General features: G+C 41.8%; 1 protein-coding gene across 6 annotated transcripts in view; it reads right to left on the bottom strand.

The window, feature by feature from the left end:
* CNOT10 (CCR4-NOT transcription complex subunit 10) overlaps positions 1-25,563 on the bottom strand; it is a 68,816-nt gene that overhangs the window by 19,244 nt on the left and 24,009 nt on the right. For 4 of the 6 annotated variants that reach the window (XM_040479669.1, XM_040479668.1, XM_040479664.1 and 1 more), the window contains exons 5-13: positions 22,786-22,928; positions 19,812-19,898; positions 18,871-18,954; positions 17,247-17,364; positions 12,820-12,969; positions 10,785-10,987; positions 8,044-8,165; positions 6,010-6,186; positions 4,751-4,831 (exon numbers count right to left, since the gene is read on the bottom strand). In XM_040479669.1, coding sequence (XP_040335603.1) covers positions 4,751-4,831; positions 6,010-6,186; positions 8,044-8,165; positions 10,785-10,987; positions 12,820-12,969; positions 17,247-17,364; positions 18,871-18,954; positions 19,812-19,898; positions 22,786-22,928 — 1,165 coding nt within the window. The remainder of the gene's footprint in view (positions 1-4,750; positions 4,832-6,009; positions 6,187-8,043; positions 8,166-10,784; positions 10,988-12,819; positions 12,970-17,246; positions 17,365-18,870; positions 18,955-19,811; positions 19,899-22,785; positions 22,929-25,563) is intronic. The other 2 variants (XM_040479665.1, XM_040479667.1) reach the window with 1 other exon arrangement.

The following is a 25,563-nucleotide window of genomic DNA, read 5'->3' on the forward strand; positions in this document are numbered from 1 at the left end:
GGGACAGAGGGAGAAAGAGAATCTCAAGCAGGTTCCATGCTCAGCACGGAGCCTGACGCACAACTCAATCCCACAGCTTTGGGATCATGACCTGAGCTGAAATCAACAGGCAGACATGGGTGTCGGGGTGGCTCAGAGGGTTGAGCATCTGACTCTTGGTTTCGCCTCAGGTCATGATCTCCCGGGTCAGGAGATCAAGGCCCACACTGGACTCTGTGCTGCCGGTAGAGAGCCTGTGTGGACCTCTCTCTTTGCCCCTCCCCTGCTCGCACACATGAGGGTTCTCTTTCTCTCTCAAAATAAATAAACTTTCAAAAATAAACACATAAAAAAAGAGTTAGATGCTTAACCACACGAGCCACCCAGACACCCCATTAATTTGTTGTTTTTTATAGCTGAGTAGTATAAAGTGGATTACAATGTAGTTACCCATTCTCCTACTAATGGTTATCTGCACTATCTCTGGTTTTTGTCTATCATGAGTAAAGCTGCTATTACTTATTGTGCAGACAAGCTTTTATTTCCCTTGGGTAAGTACCTATAAGTAGAGTCACCTTTTATTTGAAAATGTTGTCACCGCATTTATTTAATTTAAGGCTGTAGAACGTGTGTATGCTTTCTTAACTGGATGAAACTGATGGCTTTGCAGAGCTCTGACAGATTCAGGAACTGAACAATATTCTAACAGCGTTCATCTGAGCTTCACAATTAAACTGCCTCGTTAATTTCTGACACATTTTCCTGATTTGGGGCAAATCTGTTTTAACTGAGAGAATATTTTTTTGAAAACTATCTTAATTCTAACACAGAATCTCACAATTCCTTCAAAACAGATCTGTCTGAAACTTGGTTAGAATGAGTATCTTTTGGAACCCATCTTCATTTATATAGAAATGAAAAAAAAAAAAAAAAGAAAGTACCCGAGAGGCTGTGAACCCATACTATAAGAAGCAGCCATTAGAACACTCATGATAATTTACTGCATATTAGTTATGCTGAAAATAGGAAATGAGGTTTTACATTGGTGTCTTGGGGATTACAGAGCACAAGGGGTCAAATAGAATAGTCCATAAAAACTAAAGTATACACTAGTCACACACTTTTCCAATCACATAAAAGAATGCAGGTCAGAAGTAGATGAAATCTCTAAGAATTCCATGATCTTAACAGCAAACCAATGGGCTCAGTGCCGTTCCTTCCACAGAGGACAGCTGGCCCCTGCCACGGAGCTGCCCTTTAACACGCCCAACTGCATTAGGAGCCTTTACAGCTTGGGAAATTACCCACAAATCTTTCACAACTCCTTCCCTGCACCATTTGTCTCCACATTACCATCACTGCTATCCTGCACAGCGGTTCTTTTTATGAATCTACCCTGAGGCTCCTTCCGTCTTGTCCCACTTCCTTCCTCCCGTCTGCTCCATGGAAAAAAAAGGTTAACAGATTCGCGCAAACCCATCTTTACGTCCCTTTATGATGACGGAATTCCCCAGGGAGGCCCTCTGCCCCTTTCCACAAAGACAGGGAAGTGACGTTCTTTTCTCTAGAAATCACCAGTCCTCCCACCAGGACATGTGGAAAGCCAAGAGCTGTGCCACGAGAGGTACAAAACTCTGAGAGGAAGTAGAACACCCCACACGTACCCTTCTCTTTAATGCCACTTTAAGAATGCAAGAGTAATTTACACAGCTCTGCAGCCGTTGGACCATCACGGAATAAAATACTTGTTAATCGCATGCATAAGACAACCCTAAGATTAATACAACGCTCAAATAAATTTGTAAAAATTAAATCTAAAAACTGCTTAAATGCTCTCTTCATTAAGGATTCTCCTTAATTAAGAACTGTGTCCAGTGATACTGCAGCATTATTTGTAACATCAAAGAATGAAAACACTATCAACAGCTAAAAAGAATGATACATGTCATATCCATAGAATGTAATTTTATGCCCCTATTATAAAGAGTGAAACAGAGGTTTGTCCCAATACAGAGCAATCTCTAACGACACACTGTCAAATGGGAAAAGCAGGGTACAGAACAAGGTGGACACTATACAATTGTTAGTGTGCAAAATACCATAGGAATGCCTGGGTGGCTCGGTCGGTTAAGCGCTGGACTTTGGATTTTGGCTCAGATTGTGATCTCACAGGTCATGGGAGCAAGAAGCCTGCCTGGGATTCTCCCTCTCTCTCTCTGTGCCCTCCTCGACTCATGTGCATGCATGCAAGTGCACACACACTCTCTCTCTCTCGAAATAAATGAAATAAAACTTAAAAAATCCCATATATCCTTTTGCTGACATATGACTGAGAAATCTCACCGGAAGGACATAAAAGAAACCAGTCACTGGTCATCCCTCTGGAAGATCTTGGAAACAGAGGACTGTGATGGGTCAAATTTTACTTTACACTATGTCATTTTTTTTTTCTTTTTAATACTTTACTTGCCCCGATGTGGGGGGCTTGAACTCATGACCCTGCGGATCAAGAGTCCATGTTCTTCCAAATAAGCCAGCCAGGCACCCCTACACCACATAACACTTTGTACTGAGATTTTTACCATACAAAATAACCTATTAAAACTAAATGAGCCCTTAGACAAACATGAAATACAGGTGGCTCCATAGAGACATCTCTAGAAGACATTAAGCAGTAATACTGGGGAAAAACAGTGTATTTTCTGGCAATAAAGTATCTTCCCAAATATCGTCCTGGCTGAACATGACAACAATCCACCTCTTCCCTACCAGCTCACTTTATACCAAATACAGTTTAGCTTTACATAATCTGCTTTGTTTTTACACATTTCTACTCAGGACAAAAATCTAGCACGGTGAGTTTTAGGTATACTGTTGGAATTTGTCTGCTTTTTAAAAATTCAATTTTAATTTATTCAATGGCAACCTTCTTCTGATATTTTGTTTTTGTTACAGCACCTTCACTAGTAATTTGTTACAGTACTTTTATTTTCTTGCTATCTTATCACTACAAGAGAATTCAAGAAGTTTTACTCTAAAGATTACTGAATAAAACATTTAATTAAAACATTTAATTATCTTTGTCAAATTAAAAAAAAAAAAAAAAAAACCAAAACACTACTTTCAAAATGTACCTTAAATGACCAACTCCCCGTTTCTAACTAAATTTGAAATTTAAGATTTTCCTCTCTATAATCAGAGGATTAATTCTTCCCTCCTGATAATAAAACCCAGGCCAGAGAGGGCATTACTGCAAAGTGTGAATTTATGGTATACTTCAACAGAGATAAAAACTTGTCGTTTAGGTGAACATGGTGCGTGGCACCCCGAGCTCACGGACAGCAATGCCCTACTGTGAACACGCTGATCTGACAACGTATGATCAGAAAACGGCGTATCTTTATTTAACTGGGGGTGGGGGGGGGAGGGGAGGGAGAAGAGAGAAAATGGCACACCCGGCGGGCCAATCTTCCTCCCAAAACACTAGGTATGCAAGGAGGGGCATCACTAACATTAAGGAAATGTCTTCCCTTCTTAAAGAGTTAGGAAAAAAACATACCCAGTAAGAAAATGAAAATCAGTTATTCCACCATTCAGGAATAACCACTACGAAGGTTTTGACACAGATCCTTCCCAGATTTTTTTTTTTTTTTTTGCAAACAGACATACACATGTTATTTTATAAAAATGTAATTTTAAATGTTTACACATAAAATCTCAACATTCATGGGGCGCCTGGGTGGCGCAGTCGGTTAAGCGTCCGACTTCAGCCAGGTCACGATCTCGCGGTCCGTGGGTTCGAGCCCTGCGTCAGGCTCTGGGCTGATGGCTCAGAGCCTGGAGCCTGTTTCCGATTCTGTGTCTCCCTCTCTCTCTGCCCCTCCCCCGTTCATGCTCTGTCTCTCTCTGTCCCAAAAATAAATAAAAAACGTTGAAAAAAAAATTAAAAAAAAAAAAATCTCAACATTCATAGTTCTGTTTCATGCTTTATTTTGAAAGTTAAATTAACTTAATCAAACAGACTACTACGAAAAATTAGACACAGGATAGATTCCTATACCTTCTTCATTTAGATAAAACAAAATTCTACATGAAACAAAAATTTTGATTGGTGGTTGTGGCAGTGCTAGAACACATGTGTGAATTATTTTCTAAACCTTGGAGGCAAGAAGGCCTTTCTACACATTACATGAAATGGATAAAAAGTAAGAGCAGTGATAAATTTGATACTTAAAAAATGAAATTCTGGGTGCACCTGGGTGGCTCACTCGGTGAAGCATCTGACTTCAGCTCAGGTCACGATCTCATGGTTTGTGGGTTTGAGCCCTACGTCTGGCTCTGTGCCTCCCTCTCTGCCCCCTCCCCAGCCTGCACTCTTTCTAACAATAAAGAAACATTAAAAAAAATTTAAAAAGGGGCACCTGGGTGGCTCAGTCGGTTGAGCGTCTGACTTTGGCTCAGGCCATTGTCTCGTGGTTTGTGGGTTCGAGCCTTGAGTTGGGGCTCTGTGCTGACAGCCTGCTTCGGATTCTGTGTTTCCCTCTCTCTCCACACCCTTGCCCTGCTCGTGCTCTTTCTCTTTCAAACATAAATAAACATTAAAAAAAATTTATAAAAAAAGACAATACATTCTGACTAGTAGGGTTTATCACAAGATTGAAAGACTGGTTTAACATCTGACATTCCACCAATACCATTCACAATATCAACAAAATAAAGATTAAAAATAACATGCAGTAGCTGCTATGCTAACTTTTGTTTACGTACTTACTTTAAGTTTTCTAATTCCTGTTTTCTCAATGGAGAGGAAGGTGGAGCTGGAATGAACTTATCTCCATCATGGCTTTTACTGCTAAAATAAAGACAGACTCTTAATTATAAAGAGCAAATAAGCAATTAAATATAAAATTTGGTTGCCTGATCCCCACTCCCATGCAATTTTTTATGCCAAAAATGCAAAAGAGCCAAAACAACCAATGAAAAAATGCTTAGTAACTTGGTAACACCAATGTGTTAAAGCCATACTGTATTTCAGCTTCTTTTCTCCAATACACAATATTGCTTTCAAAAATATCTAATTGTTGGGGTGTCTGGGTGGCTCTTTCAGTTAGGTGTCTGACTTCAGCTCAGATCATGATCTTGTGGTTTGTGAGATCGAGCCCCGTGTCGGGCCCTGTGCTGACAACTCAGAGCCTGGAGCCTGCTTCGGATTCTGTGTCTCCCTTGCTCTCTGACCCTCCCCTGCTCATGGTCTGTCTCTGTCTCAAAAATAAAACATTAAAAAAAATTTTTTTTAAATTTCTAATTGTAAACAATATCTCTACAAAGGAGACCACTCTCGTATTTTCACACATTTCTCATTCTTCTGATTGCTTTTTTTTTTTTTTTGTATCAACTATAGTAAAAGATAACCTCTTGATGGAGGCGGAAAAAACCCCACAGTTTTGTTTCAAATTTTCTTTAATGAATGTATTTTTATAATAATCCAGAAAAAATGCTGGGAGGAAACACTTGAATTTAAAGGTGCTATGTGTAAAAATAACTTTATATATGATGATGTTTTATGATTACTAGAAACTCTCTTAGATTCTAGAGATTGGTATAACATTTATACAAAAAAACCTAGAAATTAATAGAAATATTCTAGAGGTTAGTGATTTACGGTATGTTAAGACAAAAGGCAAAGGATAAGAAGAAGTGAGAAGTTTTAGGATTTAAGTATTTACTTTAACAAAAGTAAAAACAAAGCCCTATCTCTGAGTGCGAAAGGATTTCTTTACAGCTGTATCTCCTGTCAATGAAAAGCTGTTTCTTTCCACTTTTCTCTTGCAAGGTTCTGTCCTCACTTGGCCTTCACTTTATTTCTCCCTTCCAGGAATACTTAACATTCATACTTTCCTTTCTTCTTATTCAAAACAGGGGATTTAGGAAATTCAGTCTGGAGATTTTAAGAATTCATCTGTAGGACAAAGGGGCTCACGAAGAAGTCCTGAGGGGCTTCACCAAAGGGGGTCCAAGGGATTAGAATACCTGCAAGTTTCGCCGCTTTCGCTGCTCTCCGTGTTCCCACCTAATTGGTTACTATTTTTAGACCCATTTTCCTGCTTCGGATCTTGCTGTTCTTCCGGTAAGAGCAGCAAGGCGTTTCGGAGACAGATGGCTGCAAACTCCATGCTGGCTACAGGAATGGCTGAAGACTGTCCGTCGCTTGAAAGAGTAAAACCGAATTAGCTAAGTAAATAACATAAAAAGTAGTAACACTTTTCTGTTATTGGGAATAAAACCAATAGAATTATGAATGAAAATGTGCCCTCTGACAGGGAAGAATCTGAAAACGAGCCACTCCAAGAGAATGCTAAAGCACCCAAATCCTAAACGGTGCATATCAAGTGTAGGAAGCATGAATAATACCCAGTTGTATCTCCAGGAATGGGACTAGGGATGGAAAACAACTTGGAGGTGATCTGCAGTGCCCATGTTAACACAACAGACAGAGGAGTAAGGTAAGGAAAATTGTAACAAGGGCCAGGACAGGTATAGTAAGAACGGGAAAGAAAGGTTACACCTGAGCCTTGTTTCAGTTGATCCTCGTTTTCGAAAATGCTTTGTTTTGCTTTACAATATTTTTTTTGAGATTTTATGTTATTTTATTTTATTTTTTTAAATTTATTATTATTTTTTTTAACGTTTATTTATTATTGAGACACAGAGAGACAGAGCGTGAGCAGGGAAGGGGCAGAGAGAGGAGGAGACACAGAATCTCAAGCAGGCTCCGAGCTGTCAGCACAGAGCCCGACGCGGGGCTTGAACCCACGAACTGTGAGATCATGACCTGAGTCAAAGTCGGACGCCCAACTGACTGAGCCACCCAGGCGTCCCTTTTTTGAGAATTTATATAACTTTCTATTGATACACCAAACTAAACTTTATTAGGGGGGGAAAAAAAGTGAAAAGTAGTAATAATTTTGAAATTTTAAGTCTTTAAAAAAATAAATCTGCAGTATAGTTGAAATAAATTAACACGAAAATACTGTGTGCCAGATACTGTTTTAAAACTTTGGGGTGGGGGCTCCTGGGTGGCTCAGTTAAGTGTCCGACTCTCGATTTTGGCTCAGGTCACGGTCTCAGGGTTTGTGAGTTTGAGTTCCTTGTCGGGCTCCATGCTGGTAGTGTGGAGACTGCTTGGGATTTTGTCTCTGTCTCTCTCTCCCTTCTCTCTCAAAAATAAATAAACTTAAAAAAAAAAAAAAAAAACAATTTTGGAAAAACTTTTAAATGGTAGAGAACAATTTTATTTTTGGGGAAGGAAAAAAACAGCAGATTTTTTACAAAGCCTACTACTTTATTTTTTTATTTTTTATTTTTTATTTTTTTTAAATTTTTTTTTTCAACGTTTATTTATTTTTAGGACAGAGAGAGACAGAGCATGAACGGGGGAGGGGCAGAGAGGGAGGGAGACACAGAATCGGAAACAGGCTCCAGGCTCTGAGCGGTCAGCACAGAGCCCGACACGGGCTCGAATTCACGGACCGTGAGATCATGACCTGAGCCGAAGTCGGACGCTTAACCAACCGAGCCACCCAGGCACCCCAGAATCTTTCTTTATATAAGATAAAGATGTTCATATTTAAAAGCTATTCAACTGAAGGTTCTGCATGTGACAGCTTTATATTGCTTTGGTTACTTATGCATTTGTATTTTTTTCTCCTAACACTAAGAATCAGGTTTAGGGAAAACACCTAAATAAAAAGCAGCAATGATACACTATATAAAATTTTAAGAAACATCAAGATGCCCTCTTCTGGACATTCTGAATAATGGAACTGAATAGACCGGGTTCTCTGAGCCATCAACAGTCTCGGCACATACGTAACTAAACCGAAACCCTGTGTCAGATAATATACACTATGGACTTATATGAGGCTCTGGTTGTTGAAGTAGAAATAAAACCTAGTTGCAAAGTGGTTCCTCCCGTGAAAAATCTTAAGCATATTTTTATACATAAATAACATTGAGAAATAATATCAAATATCTACACTCTCTCTCTCTCTGCATAATACTTACTTATATACAGTATTCTGTATGGACTGTGATGCCAGAACTATTTTACGATGATAGCCTTGACCAACAATAGACTGTACAATTCCTTTCTTACTTGGAAGGCCTTTAGTTTCTTGTTCAGCAGTCTGCAAAAACACAAATAATTTCCAATTAATCAATGCAACGGTAAGACAGGATGTGAAAAATGATCTAATATTTTTCGAAGTACTCCAAGGAAGTTCCTATGATCCATCAATGTGCAGTTTTGGTGATAAAGGAAATATGTTCAGTACTGAAGAAAAGGATGGTTAATCAGTACATGAAGCGGGAAGTCTGTCATATATGCTATATTTTAATATGAAGTCTGAGGTAATTCTAAGGAAAAAAGGCAATTCAAGAACGACTTAAGCATTTATTTAGAATGATCTAGTTAGAACATCCTACACCCTGGACACCATGCTGCATCAGAGTAAGGAAACAGGAGAGCCACAAAAACTCAGAAAGGGAAGCAACTCCACTTCCTAGAACCCAGCGTGTCTTTCTTAATTGAAAGCATTAATTAAATTTTAACAACATATAAACTGGGACAAGCTACATGTTAACATTTACACGGGCACAATTCTTTCCTTCTAGAAAATCGAAATTCTAAAACCCTGTAAACATTAGACCGACAACAGTAAAAGCTACCTACACACACACAGTGTTGGGATGTCTCACGAACACAGCAGCATCACCTCACTACGAGAACTTAATGAGCCACCCAGGTGCCCCAAGTTGTTCTTTTTATTAAAAGATGAATTTATTTCTGAAGGTACAAACTGCTTTCTTCAGCATTCCTTCTATCCCAACTCAATACATTTTATGGAATTTTATTTAGAGTTTATAATTTCTGCTTTTGGGATTTTACTCTCTGGTTTTATTAGAGAGTGTTTGGGGGTTGTCTTAACTGTCTTTTAGGGCACTTCAGCATCCTTTTAGAAGGAAGAGAGAGCACACAATTATTTTTGGCATATTTCCTATTTGTAGCACAAACTGAATATTCTGACATCCACCAAATTATGGCAATTAAGTCATCTCCACCATTTTTTAAAAATTGGAGGTTTAGAACTTTGCAGAATGGGGCAGTGACTTCAATAATAAAATCCACAGAATGAAGACAGTCTGAAAAGTACTACTTCTAAAAATAACAACTTTATTGTTTTAATTTATTCTTTTTAACGTTTATTTATTTTTTAGAGAGAGAGAGAGAGAGAGAGAGAGAGAGTGTGTGGGGCAGGGGCAGAGAGTGAGGGAGACACAGAATCCAAAGTAGGCTCCTGGTTCTGAGCTGTCAGCACAGAGCCCGACAGCGGCTCACCAACTGTGAGATCATGGCCCAAGCCGAAGTCGGAAGCTCAACCGACTGAGCCACCCAGGTGCCCCTAAAAATAAGTAATTTCAAAAGAAAATATTAAGCCTTACTGTATTTCTCTACTCCCTGGTTGATGTAATTCCCTGGTTTCCAATAACTGTGCAAATGAGAGGCCTCCAATACTTAAATTCACGAATGGATTAAAGAGAATAAACCATTCGTAGAGATTTTTGTTTTCAAAAGTACACATTCTGCCTAGAATTATTTGTCAATTAATTTAAGAATTACCAAATAAGAGCGGCGCCTGAGTGGCCCAGTGAGTTGAGTGTCCGACTTCGGCTCAGGTCCTGATCTCACTGTTCGTGAGTTCAAGTCCCACGTTAGGCCTTGTGCTGTCAGTGCAGAGCCCGCTTCAGAGCCTCTGTCTCCCTCTCTCTCTGCCCCTACCTTGCTAGCTCTCTCTCTCTCTCTCTCTCTCTCACAACGAAACAAATAAACACATTTTAAAAATTAAAAAAAAAAAGAATGCTCCAATAAGAAAGTTGTCTTTTAAAAGGCAAATCAGAATCCAATAAATCCTTAAAGCCCTTCGAGGACGGCACGCTTCTCTTTCCCCAGGGGGATACAGATCATCAGCCACTTAAATACCACGTGTGACAACCGCCAGGCAAACATCCTTCCCACAAGGGCTTCGGCAGCGGTTCCTCAGGAAGGGGCGAGGGCAGCCGACGCATCTCGGGTCGCCGATGGCAGGCACACCTCGGGTGCCAGGCCACCCAGTCTCCACACAGCCAAGGAGCACGGCAAGGGCGGGGGGGGGGGGAGGAAACGGGTCTTACAGGCGTCTGGCGATTCTCATCCAAGCGGTCTTGCCCCCACCCCCTGCCGACCGCTCCCCACTCCAGATTCCCAAGGCTTGCAGCAACCACCACGTGCAGATAATCTAGGCAAGGACACCCACGTAAACCGGCCTCTTTCGCACAGTCACGGGGGACCCTCCTGTGGGAGAGGCAGTCCGACAGTCCGTTTACCGGATCAAAAGGAAAGCGGCGGCGCACTCACGGGGTTACCGCCAGCCCTTTTCTACCCACCTGTGCAGGTGCCATCCTCACGCCCTCAGACGACGCGGCCCCCGCCCCCAGCAGCCGGCGCACCACCGTCCCACCAGATACGACCCTCTCAACGACTCCACCTCTTTAGTATGACTGCCGACAGAGGCTGCGATGCTTCAAGAAGCAGAATGTCAACAAACGACTCTCGGAAACGAAATCTTTTGTCCAACTGTTAAAGGACGGACTACGTACATTCCCTGAGACTTAGAAAGGGAACGAGGTCTCGGATGTCTCCCGGCGTTTGCTGCTTTCTGTGCAACGAGTTGGGGGACGGTTCAAAACGATGCCCAAGGGGCACTCACCCCCTTGTTGGCAGCAATGCAGCATTCGGCCAGCCGTAGCCAGAGGCGGGGATTTGCGTGATAAACCTGAACAGCTTCAATGAGACACTCAAAGGCGGCAAGAGGTCTTCCGAGGTGCAGGAGCTGAATTCCACAGTTATACAGCAGCTCGTACCTCTTGCTGGTTAGTAACGTACACATGGGTCTTCCTGAAAACTTTTTGCCTGGTGATACAAATCAGGTTGAGAAAAAACTCATCAGGTGAACAAAAGCAGGCACACCCAAAACATTCATCCCACGCAGCACTTGAATGCTACCTCGTGTAATGTCAGTGACCCCACTGCGAAGCTGTAACAGCTCTCTCCCAGTGATGATCGTCGCCCTCAACCCCACAAATATTCTCCAGAGTCACTTCAGTTGCCTGTGCTGGTGCAGCCAGACAGCAATCTTCCAGAAAGGCAGAGAAAAGAGACAGGACCCACGGACTCCACTGTACCTTTTCCACCTTTTTAGAAGATTGCAGTTTTTTCTTTTATTTTTCAGAGAGAGAAAGTGTGAAAAGTGTGAGTGGGGCAGGGGCAGGGGCAGAGCGAGACAGAAAGAAAGAAAAGAAGGAAGGAAGGAAGGAAGGAAGGAAGGAAGGAAGGAAGGAAGGAAGGAAGGAAGAAAGAAAGAAAGAAAGAAAGAAAGAAAGAAAGAAAGAAAGAAAGAAAGAAAGAAAAAGAAAGAGGGAGAAAATCCCAAGCAGGCTCCATACTGTCAGCACGGAGCCCAATTCAGGGCTCAAACCACGAACCGAGATCATGACGTGAGCCGAAGTCGGATGCTTAACCGACTGAGTCGCTCAGGCCTGATTCCACTTTTTTTGTTTTTTTTAAACTTTCAGTTTGGGGGGCGCCTGGGTGGCGCAGTCGGTTAAGCGTCCGACTTCAGCCAGGTCACGATCTTGCGGTCCGTGAGTTCGAGCCCCGCGTCGGGCTCTGGGCTGATGGCTCAGAGCCTGGAGCCTGTTTCCGATTCTGTGTCTCCCTCTCTCTCTGCCCCTCCCCCGTTCATGCTCTGTCTCTCTCTGTCCCAAAAATAAATAAACGTTGAAAAAAAAAAAAAATTTTTAAACTTTCAGTTTGGTTAACCATTTTATCGTCATGTGCTTTCTTACCCAGAAACATGCAGCTAATGTTAGGGGGATTTAGCAACTTTTCTATGAACATAAAAATTAATATACTATACCTACAAAGACAATGCTTTGCTAACTTTTTCAAAGTTTCAGTCTATAATAAATAAAGACTACTTACAATTTTGGATACATTTTTCATCAATTAGTTTTATATTTCAATAAGGTAAATAACTGCTTGGTTTTAAGCATTCCAGGTGAAGGATTCGTATCGTATGGATATTAAATAAAAGACTTCAGGAATTTGCTCAAAAAGATTGTTAGATACTACCAATAACCGCACATGTGAAACCTTGGAAATAACCTATAATAAAACTAGTTTAGGAGGGCCTGGCTGCCTCAGTTGGTAAAGCACGGGACTCTCTATCTCTGGGTCACAAGTTCAAGCGCCACACTGAATGCAGAGCTTACTTAAAACAAAAACCAAAACAAAAAAACCCAGCTTAGCAGTTGAGAACTCTCACAATCTATTTTGCTTTATCACGTTACCACACGTGATTACTCATCTCTGTATCCATGAAAAAGTGAACGTAATTTAGGTTTCCTTGATAATTACTCCTACCACCTTGTTATTTGAAGTAGCAATATCTACTAATCCCCAGAGTCAAACCTGTTGGGAAGGGTCAATGTTAATTTTAGGTAGGCACATGAGGCATACATTTGGACCACTTGATCTCTCATCTACCTATTTATTTTTATTTTTTCTTTTAAAAAATTACCATTTTTTAAATTCCAGTGTACATCAGGTACGGTGTTGTATTAGTTTCAGGTATAAATAGAGTGATTTGACCATTGTATACGTGCCTCAGTGCTCAGCTGCTCCCTAGTGTCATGCCCTCCTCAGGCGGTCAAATACGAACTGTCTTCCAGCAATGAGCTCACCTGGATCAGTGCTGCCTGCACTGAGCTGTGCACAAACATTGTCGTTCTCCTGGAGGGCCTTTTTAAAGTAGAAAATTCCCAAATTGTGCTTGCTCATGGCAAAATGGATACAGCCAAGATTATTCCAGAACATGCATCTCAAGCATTCACCTGAGAACACAGATAAATTTGTCCACAAGTTTTACTGTTGATACATGCCACACAAGCGTCAGCCACGCAATCACATCCGCTAGGCCCTACAGAAAAGTTCACGAGGCATTTGAAATTTAAGAAACATCTGAAAATTTTGTAAGCTCCTTTCCTTTCAAAATCTTTTCTTACAGGTGATAAACCAACTGTGCACATCAATTTTGTTAGCCTGTTTAGTCTTCGTTTCCGACTCAACTTTTAATAATTATAGGCAAATGATACAATAACGCAAAGGACAAAAAATATGTATTAGTAACATCATGTGCATTACATCCACACAACAAAATACTATGTAGAAACTGGAAAGAACAAAGTATATGTGGAAACATTTAAAACAGAAATGTATTCAATGAATAAATAGCAAGAATACATCAAACAGAACACATAAAATCCTGTTTTTGCTTGTTAAACTTTAAGTCTCTGCTGTTCATTTATTTTTTAAATTTATTTTGAGAAAGTGCATGCGCGTCTGCGCACATGCACGCACAAGCAGGGAAGAGGCGTAGAGGGAGAGAATCCAAAGCAGGCTCCGAGCTCCGCTTCATCCCACGACTGAGAGACGGTGACCTGAATTGAAGCCCAGAGTGGGATGTCCAACCCAGCCACCCAGGGGCCCCTCCGCTGTTTTTAGTTCCTATGTCTTTACACATCACTGTGGCTCGGCCGGTTAAGCGTCCAACTCTTGATCTGAGCTCAGGTCATGATCCCAGGTTGTGGGATCAAGCCCCACGCTGGGTTTGTGCTGAGTGCGAGCCTGCCTGGGATTCTCTCTCGCTCTCTCTCCTCTGCTGGCACCTGCACGTCCACACCCACGCACTCTGCCAAAATAAACATTTAAAAAAATGTATCACTATGGCTGAGCGTCTTTCTCCTCATGCTTGTTAGGCATTTGTATCCTGTATTCTGCTTCTTTATGTTCTTTCCACTTTTTCACTTGGTTACAGACATTGTTCCTACTGGTTACCTGTTAGTATGCTGCAGAAAACTTGGGTCATGTCTGTTTCAAATATTACCCACAATGTCATTGGGTCATCTGTCTTGTGACCTGGTTCAGTGTGTGCGTGTGTGTGTGTGTGTGTGTGTGTGTGTGTGTGTTGTTTTTTTTTTTTTTAATTTTTTTAACGTTTATTTATTTTTGAGACAGAGACAGAGCATGAACGGGGGAGGGTCAGAGAGAGGGAGACACAAAATCCGAAACAGGCTCCAGGCTCTGAGCTGTCAGCACAGAGCCTGATGCGGGGCTTGAACTCATGGACCACGAGATCACGACCTGAGCTGAAGTCGGACGCTTAACCAACTGAGCCACCCAGGCGCCCCGTGTGTGTTATGTTTTTAATGTTTCACGTTTTTACGTGGTTGAATTTAGTCATCTTTTTAAAATTTTTACTTATCGGGGCGCCTGGGTGGCGCAGTCGGTTAAGCGTCTGACTTCGGCCAGGTCACGATCTCGCGCTCCGTGAGTTCGAGCCCCGCGTCGGGCTCTGGGCTGATGGCTCGGAGCCTGGAGCCTGTTTCCGATTCTGTGTCTCCCTCTCTCTCTGCCCCTCCCCCGTTCATGCTCTGTCTCTCTCTGTCCCAAAAATAAATAAACGTTGAAAAAAAAAATTAAAAAAAAAAAAAAATTTTTACTTATCTTTAAAGACAGAGTGTGTGAGTGGGAGAAGGGCAGAGGGAGAGAGAGAATCTTTTTTTTTTTTTAATATATTTTTTTTAATGTTTATTTTCTTTTGAGAGAGAGTGAGAGACAGAGGCACGAGCAGGGGAGGGATGGAGAGAGAGGGAGACAGAATCCGAAGCAGGCTCCAGGCTCTGAGCTGTCAGCACAGAGCCTGACACGGGGCTCGAACGCAGATGGCGAGATCATGGCCTGAGCCAAAGTTGGCCGCTCAACAGACTGAGCCCCCCAGGCGCCCCGAGAAAGACAGAACCTGAAGCAGGCTCCAAGCCCAGTACGGAGCTCACCTTGGGGCTCCATCTCACCACAAGATCATGACCTGAGATGAAATCAAGAGTCAGATGTTTAAGTGACTGAGCCACCCAGGCGCCTCTAGTCACCTTTTCTAAACTCTATGCTTCTTGGTTTGATCAAGTCTTCCCTACCACAAAATTAAAATACTCAAGTTGTTGTTGTTGTTGTTTTAGCGGCTTTTATAATTTTTACATTTTAATCCTTCATTTCTCTGGGGTTTGTTTTGGTGTAATGAAAGCAATCCAACCTTCAGGATTCCTCTTCTAAATTGCTTCCCAAATGCTCCAAAACAACTCATTGACAGTCCACCTTTTCCTCAATGATATAAATGCCAGACTAGACACAGAAAATTAATAATCAGGATATTCAATACTCAATACTAAAATCTAAAGGTTTTCTTCTGACATTTTAAAATTAAGCAAGGATATTTTAAAAAGACAAAAACTAGGTTTAGGAAAAAAGACAGTGGGAAATACGCTAAAGTGTTTAAAGGAGACTGTCTCTGATAGTAGCACTGTGAACACTTGAAGAAACATTCTATTCCCAAATCTCTAATGAGCATATTTTGTCGGCAGCAAAACCGAAATTTCACATGTGAGAAGAAAAGGAACAATTTTGAAATTAATCACTATGAAAAATATCAATACTCAGCAATCACAACGAATGAAATCTTGCCATCTGCAACTACGTGGATGGAACCGGAGGGTATTACGCTAAGTGAAATTAGTCAGAGAAAGACAGATATCCTATGACTTCACTCGTATGAAGACTTTAAGAGACAAAACAGATGAACATAAGGAAAGGGAAACAAAAATAATTTCAAACCAGGGAGGGGGACAAAACAGAAGAGACTCTTAAATATACAGAACAAACAGAGGGTTACTGGAGGGGGGGGTGGGGTAAATGGGTCAGGGGCACTAAGGAATCTACTCCTGAAATCATTGTTGGCACTATATGTTAACTAACTTGGATGTAAATTAAAAAGAGAAAAGAAAAATATCAAAAAATAAAACTGCTGTATAAAACCTTTCCTATTACATAATCTTAACCATTCACCAGTCAACCACATGCCCTGCTCCGCACTCCACTGCAGAGCCTGACAATATCAATTCTGAAATCTACATCAAGACAATCCTAAGCAAAATTTTCTCAAGCATATTGAATTTTTAGTCTGAAAGATCATTTCGGTGGTTGGGTGTTAGGGGCTTCTGAGGGGAAATTTTGGCAATAAAAACAGCAAAAATGAAAATTTAGCAGAATTAAAAATGGGTACTCAGGGGCGGCTGGGTGGCTCAGTCAGTTAAGTGTCCAACTCTGAACTTTGGCTCAGGTCACGATCTCACGCTTCTCAAGTTTGGGCCCCATATTGGGCTCTGTGCTGGCAGCACGGAGCCTGCTTGGAATTTCCCTGCCCCTTTCTCTCTGCCCCTCCCAGACCTGCTCTCTTTCTCAAAAAATAAACAAACACAAAGGTTAAAAAAAAAAAGCGTACTCAGAATAAACAGAATATACCAGAACATCATAATGGAACAAACTGCTTTTCTTCGTCTTTTGCCACCCCACCAAACAGAAGAGGTAAAAGGGCAGCAGGGGTTGAGTACGTTCGCATAGGCCGTCTGTGCTCAAATCTGAACAGAATCTAAAACAAAATGTATCATAAAACTCACTCATCCTTTGCATTTTTAAAAAAATGTGTTTTCATGTTTATTCATTTTTTTTCACAGAGAGGGAGACAGAGCATGAGCAGGGGAAGGGCAGAGAGAGAGGGAGACACAGAATCTAAGGCAGGATCCAGGACCCAAGCTGTCAGCACAAAGTTTGACATGGGGCTTGAACTCACGAACCATGAGATTAGGATCTTGAGCCAAAGCTGGGCACTTAACCGACTGAGCCATCCAGGCGCCTCTTCTTTGCGTTTTTATTTTTTTTTTTAGAAAGAGGTGGGGGGGGGGGGGTAGCGAGATGGACGCTCGAGGCACCTGGGTGGCTCGGTCGGTTGAATGTCCGACTCTTGATTTCCGCTCAGGTCATGATTCCAGGGGTTGTGGGATCGAGCCCCGCGTCGGCTCCAGGCGGAGTGTGGAGCCTACTTAAGACTGTCTCTTTCTCTATCCCTCCCCTACTCACGCTCATGGTCTAAGATAAAAAATAGTAATAAAATAAAAATAAAAAATTATAAAAAATCACACTGAAGAGAAGTACAGGAGACAACAAAAGACAGAGAGCCAGAAATAAAATAGCGTACTAGAATTTCATAATTTTCTTTTACCTGTTTTCATGAATCCTGGATGCTCAGCAATGTTTGAACTATTTAACAGCTTCACAGCTTTTCGATAATTGCCTCTTAAGTACTCAAAATTGCTTTTAAGAAACAGAGAGGGGGCAGACTGTAAAGAAAATATAAACTGTTTATACTCTGTCTTCACATGTGTAATGTGAGGTCACAATTCTACCACTATACTGGTATGTATTCAAGAGCGTAATTTAAGTCATGCTCACAAAAAACTATAGCTCCAAAACTTTCCATTGCTCTCACAACCCCAAAAAAGAAACCTATCAGAAAGCACCTCATACACTCAATTCAGAGTCTGCCTTAAAAAATCCATACACCATATAAGTATATGTATTACACCACTAACTGGAAGCCAACTTAACAGCACTAACTAGGCCTTTTGTTTCAATGACTATTACAGAGACCGACGGTCTCCCTTATTTTTTAGGATACAAATAATCAAATGCTTTTCCAAAGAGGGATCCAAAAAAGTGTCATTCTGTGGATGGAGGAACCGCCTATTTTCGAGAGTGAGCCTGGCCGTGGCAAAGATCACATTTTGGGAGGCACGCGGAGCCTCACTTCTCTGGAAGCCCCCGGGGTGGCGGGCGCACAAGCATGCCCACATCTGCAGAGCGCACGCGCAGCCAGGAGGACCTCAGGCATCCCGGCCTCCTCACGCCTCACTCTAGCTTAGCTGCAGGCTTTCCAAGTCCTTGCTCACACTCTGCTGCCTCCTGGTCGCCGAGGAAACAAGGGCTCCCAGGCTCGGTCCTGATTTAGGTATTACTGCTCGTCTGCAGTGTCACTGCTTCTCTTCTCGTTTCTCTCTCCCCTAGGACTATGGCATCCATTAAGGCAGAAATCATGCCTTTAACCTCAAAACAGGTTTGGTAACGGTTGGCCGGCTAGTTAGGCCTTCCCCCCTCAGCCTCCAGGCTACGCCTCAGACCTGGGCTACCATTTGTTCTCCTCAAAAATCACCTGAGCAGTGACCCGGTGACTAATCTGGGTCCTGCCTGGGATTTCTAGGGTCAATTTCCCTGAAGTATTCCTACTACAAACCGTATCTCCTTATGACTTCATACTTAAAATTAACACCATTCCTGAAAGCATCGAGAAGGTGTACAGTTCTGTTTTTTCCCTCCATAGTCCAAAAAAATCACGTATCAGTGGAGTGGACGGAAGGAGCACTGTGTCTCAAGTACTCTGGCATTAGTCAAAGTGAAGGTCAAGCCAAAGACCGTTTGGAAGGGGCAGGTTTGGGCTACAACCGAACCGTTCATCTTTAGTAAGTGGTTTGAGTGTAAACTAAAAAAACCCTGAGGTATCTAATAGTAAATGTTTGCGTGAATTATGATAAACAACTCCCAGAATGCTAGACAGCTATTTAAAATGGTGGTTCTGAGGGTTGCATACGAAGGGAAAATGCAAGCTGCAATTTTACATGAGAAAAGCACCGTATTAAATTAGAGACAAGGTATGATCACTACTGCACAACTCCATGTCAAGGTTCTTATCTACTCGTAGATATACACTATATTAAGACTAAAATAAATTACTTACAACTGGCAAATTAAAGAAAAAAGAAAAAAGAAAGAAAAGTCAAGAAGAAACTTACATTTCCAGCTGTGTTCATGACCGACTTGATTTCCCTTTTGCATGCTTTCAGGGACTTCATTTGGATATAAGCTCGTACTTTATACTATTAAAAGAAAACGCTAGTATGTAAGAACAAGGGTAGATTTACACAGGGTGACGCAGCTTTACTTTCTAGGTAAGGAAATTCAACCCAACCTGTTTACAACATAGTTACGCCAGTTACTTGCAAAAGCAAATTTTAAATGATCTTAAACAATCTATTTTCACTGTACTCTGAGAAGACATTCTAAAAAACAAAAAAACATGGTAATGGTAGAATAAAACTTATACCCAAATTCCAAGCAAAACTCCTAACAATTCTTTTATTTTTTTAAAAGTTACTTTATTTTGGGGGCACCTGGGTGGCTCAGTCGGTTGGGCGTCCGACTTCGGCTCAGGTCGTGATCTCACAGTTTGCGAGTTCGAACCCTGCATCAGGCTCTGTGCTGACAGCTTGGAGCCTGGAGCCTGCTTTGGATTCTGTGTCTCCCCCTCTCTGTGCCTCTCCCCTGCTCCTGCTCTGTCTCTCTCAAAAAATAAATATTAAAGATCAGTGTTGTATTACTTTCAGGTGCACAGTACAGTGATACAGCACTCCTGTAATTCCTACCAGTTCTTACGTGCCCACAGCTAAAATTAAGAATGACCTTTAATAGTCTACAAACTGATTTTACCATCCAATACACCCAGGCCATTTCTCTCAATCTTTTATCAAGGAATTAAAAGAAACGATACTGCACGATCATCTTAGGCAAATGTATTTAGAAGGATGAACATGCTTTTAAATTATAATACTCCAAAGCCAAAAAAACATACAGGCCTCGGAACATTTACTGCTTTCAATGATCTTCCACATTCTTCGTCATTCCTAAGTGTTAGTAACTACACATGATATATGCCCTCTCTCAGAATTTACCCTACCTGATGTATCTTTGATTTTGCAGCTTCTATTAGGGCTCCACTTTCAGCTTTGTGATTAGATCCGTCTTTGTTGGTGTTGTTACCAGTCTGTAGGGTGGTGAAACAGAGTTAACGGAAATTAAAATTTTTTTGCCATAATTTGAACCAGTGATTTCCAAGCGTGCTAGTCTGAATCACCTAGAGAGCATTTCCAAATTTCAGAATCCAGACTTCAGGTGGAATAGTCTGGAGTAATAGGCAACTTTTTTTTTTTTTCTTAAGGAAACTCTACTTTTGAGAAGCTTGCACTGAGCATAATGATAGCCTGGTTTAAAAAGCACAGATATTACTCAAGCAAAACTTGAGGTTATCCTTCTGGAACCCAGAACAGACCATGTCATTCCCTTCTTAAAAATTTTCTCTGGTATAAACACTGGCAACATCATACCCTAGATTCCTAGCAGTGTTCAAAAGCCTTCACAATGAGACCCATTATTTGAGTTGCCAATCTCGTCTCCTGATCTCCACTGACTTTTCAGGTATACTGTGCATTTGAGGTTGCCGGAAATTCCTCCAATATTCCACTCTCACCTCTGTGCTGTTTTCTCTGCCACGACGGTTACCCTGCTCCAGCCTGCTGCTTCTGTCTACTCAAACCAAATCCTTCAAGGCCTAAATCGAACATCCAAACTTCCTTCCCCACCTTCCTCCCAGCCCCTGGACAGATGCTCCCCAGCTTTCTCCTCCCACACACTGGAGTTCCTGGAAAAGCGAAAATGTTTTCATTTTTGTCACTTTAATAGCTAGCAGAGGACACAAGCATCTGTTGAACAGAACTGCATTTTCTCAACTCTTATCAGTACTGAATATAAAAATAAAGTATTTTACCACACAGTGTTTAGGAATAATGCTAAGATGATTTAACCAAATTCTTTTTTTTTTTCAGTATTTTTTTAACGTTTATTTATTTTTGAGAGAGAGAGAGAGAGAGCACGCGTGCGAGCGGGGCAGAAGCAGAGAGAGAGAGGGAGACGGAATCCAAAGCGGGCTCCAGGCTCCAACCTGTCAACACAGAGCCCGACGCAGGGCTCAAACCTACAAACCGTGAGATCATGACCCGAGCCAAAGTCGGATGCTTAACCAACTCAGCCACCCAGGCGCCCCTGAAGTATTCTTACCAAGTCTCTTATCAGAATATGTCATAAATGTGCACTCTTTCTAAAGAAATTTCATGATGAAATATTTTCTAGTGAAAGCTGCCTGTTTATCCAGCTTTGGGGTTTCTATTGTCTTAATTCTAATCTTTAGATTCTGTAAAATTAGTATCTCACACATGCCAAGATGCTAACATACTGAGACCCTCATAAGACGCTGGTAGGAATGTAAAATTGTGTGACATTTTCAGCCTCTGTACAACAGGCTGGCAGTTCCTCCTAAGATTAAACACAGAATTACCATACAATCCAGCAATTCCACTCTTGGACATGCACCCAAGAGAAATGAAAACATGCCGCCACAAAAACTTGTACACAAATGTTCACAGTAGCATCATTTATATCACCAAATGTGGAAAACAACCCAGATGACCATCATCTGATGGATAAAAACCTGTGGCAAAATGATACAATGGAGTATGATCTGGCCATAAAAAGCAAAGAAATATACATGCTACAACCTGGTCAACTTTGAAAGTATCGAACTAAGTGAAAGAAACCAATCACAAAAGGCCATATATATGAAATGGCCAGGATAGTCCAAATTCGCAAAAATAGAAAGTACATCAGGGGCACCTGGGTGGCTCAGTCGGTTAAGTGTCTGACTCTTGGTTTTGGCTCCGGTCACCATCTCATAGTTCAGGAATTTGAGCCCTGCATCATGCTCCCCTCTGGCAGCACAGAGCCTGCTTGGATTCTCTCTCTCTCTCTCTGTCTGTCTGTCTGTCTGTCTGTCTGTCTGTCTCTCTGCCCCTCCCCGCTTCCTCTTTTTTGCAAAATAAATAAACTTAAAAAAAAAAAAAAGATTTGTGGTTGCCAGGGGCTGGGGAAAGGGGAAAAGAAAAAGTGCTAACCGGGTACGGGGTTCCTTTTTGGGGTGATGAAAATGTACACAGTGGTGATGCTCGTACAACTCAGTAAGGATACTAAAAACCGAATTATACACTTTAAAAAGGTAAATTTTGTGGATGCGAATTATATTTACCTTTGCTTTTTTTTAGGTCATTAATCAAAAAAATTTTTTTTTTAGTTAAATAGGCTCCATGCCCAACGTGGGGCTCAAATTCATGATCCTGAGACCATGAGCCACACACACTCTACCAACTGAGCCAGCCAGACTGCCCTCATTAATAAAAAATTTAACTCATCTGTCTCTCCCTACGTAGCCTGTGGGCCACCTGAGGGTAGGCATAATTCTTTTGATTTTCACTTATTAAAAAAATTTTCATAAACAACAACAAAAAAATAAGCTGTAACAAAAAGATTTTTTTGAGGTATAATTGACATATAACTTTATGTTTTAGGTCTACAACATAACAATTAGATATCTGTATCAAGTGTGAAATAAAGAAGTCTAGCTAGGGGCGCCTGCGTGGCTCAGTCAGTTAAGTGTCTGACTTCAGCTCAGGTCATGATCTCACGGTTCACAAGTTCAAGCCCCGTGTTAGGCTCTGTGCTGACAGCTCAGCACCTGCTTCAGATACTGTGTCTCCTTCTCTCTCTGTCCCACCCCTGCTCACACTCTCTGTCTCTCAAAAACAAATAACATTGCAAGGAAAAAAAATAAGTCTAGTTAAAACATCCATCACTAGACTGTACAATTACAAAGGTCTCTTTCTTGTGCTGAGGACTTTGAATATCTACTCTCTTATCAACTTTCAAATATGTTATACAGTATTATTAATGATAGCCACCATCCTGTATAATGAGTTACATTTCAATAAAGCTGTTAAAATATTTAATAACCATAAATTTTAATCTGATCACCTTACAACACTCACCTCATTCTTCCCATTTTTGTTATTGTTACCCTGTGAAATCATTTTTTCTAGGACAGCAAGAAGATGCAAAGCTTTCTCAGCTTGATAGGTTAATATATATAGGTCTACAAGCAAAAAACACACTGCTTGGGCAAATTTTTCTTCTGGGGGAAAAAAACAAGAAAAGAAAAGTTACAATCCAAAGTAAAGCAAACATTTCAGACCACTCCTCTCCCCAGATTCCTAAAGAGCAAAGCCTAAATCTTTATTTTTGTTTTGTTTTTTGTTTTTAAATGTTTGTTTATGTTTCAGAGAGAATGAGAGAGAGGGCGGGCGGACATGTGTGGGAAAGGGGCAGAGACAGAAGGAGACAGAGTATGCAAAGTGGGCTCGGTGCTCTCAGACCAGGGGTCAAACTCATGAACCGTGAGATCATAACCTGAGCCAAAGTCAGGCGCTTGACAGACTGAGCCACCCGGGCGCCCCCTAAGTCTCTTTATTTAAATGTGTGTTCATCCCCCAGAGCCATGAAGGGAAGCAACCTGCAATACCAACAATGCGATTGCAGTATTCTCCATCTGAAGGCCTCCCGTCGCTGGGTTTCTACTAGCTGATCCTTCTTTGGCAAAATATCTACCAACACACCAAATGAGGAGAATCACTTCAGGTAGAAGGAAACCTCAATTCCTGTACCTGTTCAGCTACTTACTGGATATGTTGCCTCTATATATCAGCGAGCTAATTTTTACACCTCAGCTGGCTGACCTGTAAAATGGGGAGAATACTTCACCTGCTTGAAGGCAGGGGAGTGAACCAGGTCATCTCTTGAGGTTCCTTCCAACTCTAACAAGGACTTCAAAGGAAGAAGAGCCCAATGAAGAGAGAAAGGGTAACCTGGTATGTCATAATACTATTTTCTTTTCCTTTCAAAAGAGAAGATAAAAGGAAAAAGAAGATCTAAAAAAGGATGCTAAAATCAAGACCAGAAAAATTTAAAAGCCCTTAAGAGCCTTTTAACAAGTCTTCCCGATTCCATTCTTGTTCTTACAGAGCAGCCGGAGTGGAATCAATTGAAAACTAGAATCAACATGGTTGATGCACAAAGGTCATATATCTCTACGGGTTACACACCACTCTTTTTAAGTTTAGTTATTTTGAGAGAGAGAGAGAGAGAGAGAGAGAGAGAGAGCGCGCGCGAGCGCGCACTGTCAGCAGAAAGCCTAATGCAGGGCTCGATTCCAGGACCCTGGGATCAGGACCTGAGCCCAAACCAAGAGTTGGACACTCAATCGAGTGAGCCAACCAGGCATCCATCCCACCACTACTCTTAAAACACTAAGTCCTTGGGGCACCTGGGTGGCTCAGTCGGTTAAGCGTCCGACTTTAGCTCAGGTGGTGATCTCACGATCCGTGATGTGGAGACCCACATCGGGCTCTGTGCCTGGAGCCCGCTTCGGATTCTGCGTCTCCCTCTCTCTCTGCCCCTCCCCCACTCACACTCTGTCACTCTCAAAAATAAAAACATTAAAAAAAATTTAAAAAACCAACGAAAACATTAAGTCCTTACCCAGGCCACAGGACTTCACCTGTCCTTACCCTGCTGCCTCTGACGTCACCTGCTACTGTTCTCCCCACCTGGCTCCAGGTCAACGACCTGCTGTTTCTCACTCGGCAAACTCAAGCTCATCTCAGATGCTCTGTACACAGTATCACCTCTGGCTGGAATGCTTTCCCCTCAAGAGTCATGTGGCTCACCTCCTCTCTTCACTCAGGTCTCTTTTCAAATGCTGTCTTACCCCAGGCCTTCCTTGATTGCCTTACCTAAAAACAGCGTTCCCAGTCCACCTCTATCCTCTTACCAGTTTTAGCTTTTCTTCATGGCATTTGGCTACCTCACAATACATACTTATTGTGTCGCTCTCTCTCGCGTTAGAATATAAGCTTAACGAGGGTAAAGGCTCTGTTTCAGTCACTACATTATCTTCAGAACCCAGAACAGTTTGGGTCCACCGTGTATGTTCAATAAATACATGCTGTGTGAAGAACCAAGCAGTAAAGTTTTTAAAAATAACAATAACAATTTTCAAAGAAGAAGAAAAATGGATCTGAATTCTGCCTCGGTGGCTTTATTCCACTTGGCCACCATACATAGGAACAAGATTTAATGAACGGTTCCCGAAATTCTAACAACCAGCTTCGTAGGGGTGCCTGGCTGGCAAGGTCGGTGCAGCGTGCGACTCCTGATTTTGGGGTCACATGTTCAAGCCCCACATCAGGTGTAGAGATTACTTAAAAAAAAAAAAAAGCTTTAGAGAAAAATACATCTGAGGGGGCGTCTGGGTGGCTTAGTTGGTCGAGAGTCCAACTCTTGATTTTGGCTCAGGTCAGGCATGATCTCACAGTATGTGAGATCAAGCCCTGAGCTGGGCTCTGAGCTGACAGCACAAAGCCTGTTTGAGATTCTCTCTCTCTCTCTCTCTCTCTCTCTCTGTTCCTCCCCAGTTCATATGTGTGCGCACTCTCTCCCAAAATAAATTTAAAAAGAAAAATCCATCTGTGTCATCCTGGAGGTATAATTCTGATTTCCAGCTTTACAGAGAAAGGAACTGGCCGCTGTTTACACCATCTTCACCACAGGCATCTCTCCTGCCCAATCTGTCCAGCCACCATGCCCTCAGGACGGAGGAAGAGAGGAGCACCTTGAAAATGCCTCCCTGGAGCCACAGGAAACAGCCATTCAACCAGCTAAAAGCAAAAGGAGACCCTGTAACTCTTCCCAAAGCCCCACAGAGGAGCCAT

Source organism: Herpailurus yagouaroundi, unplaced genomic scaffold (assembly GCF_014898765.1).
Source record: "Herpailurus yagouaroundi ecotype Mexico unplaced genomic scaffold, PumYag 159, whole genome shotgun sequence".
Taxonomy (NCBI): Eukaryota; Metazoa; Chordata; class Mammalia; order Carnivora; family Felidae; genus Herpailurus; species Herpailurus yagouaroundi.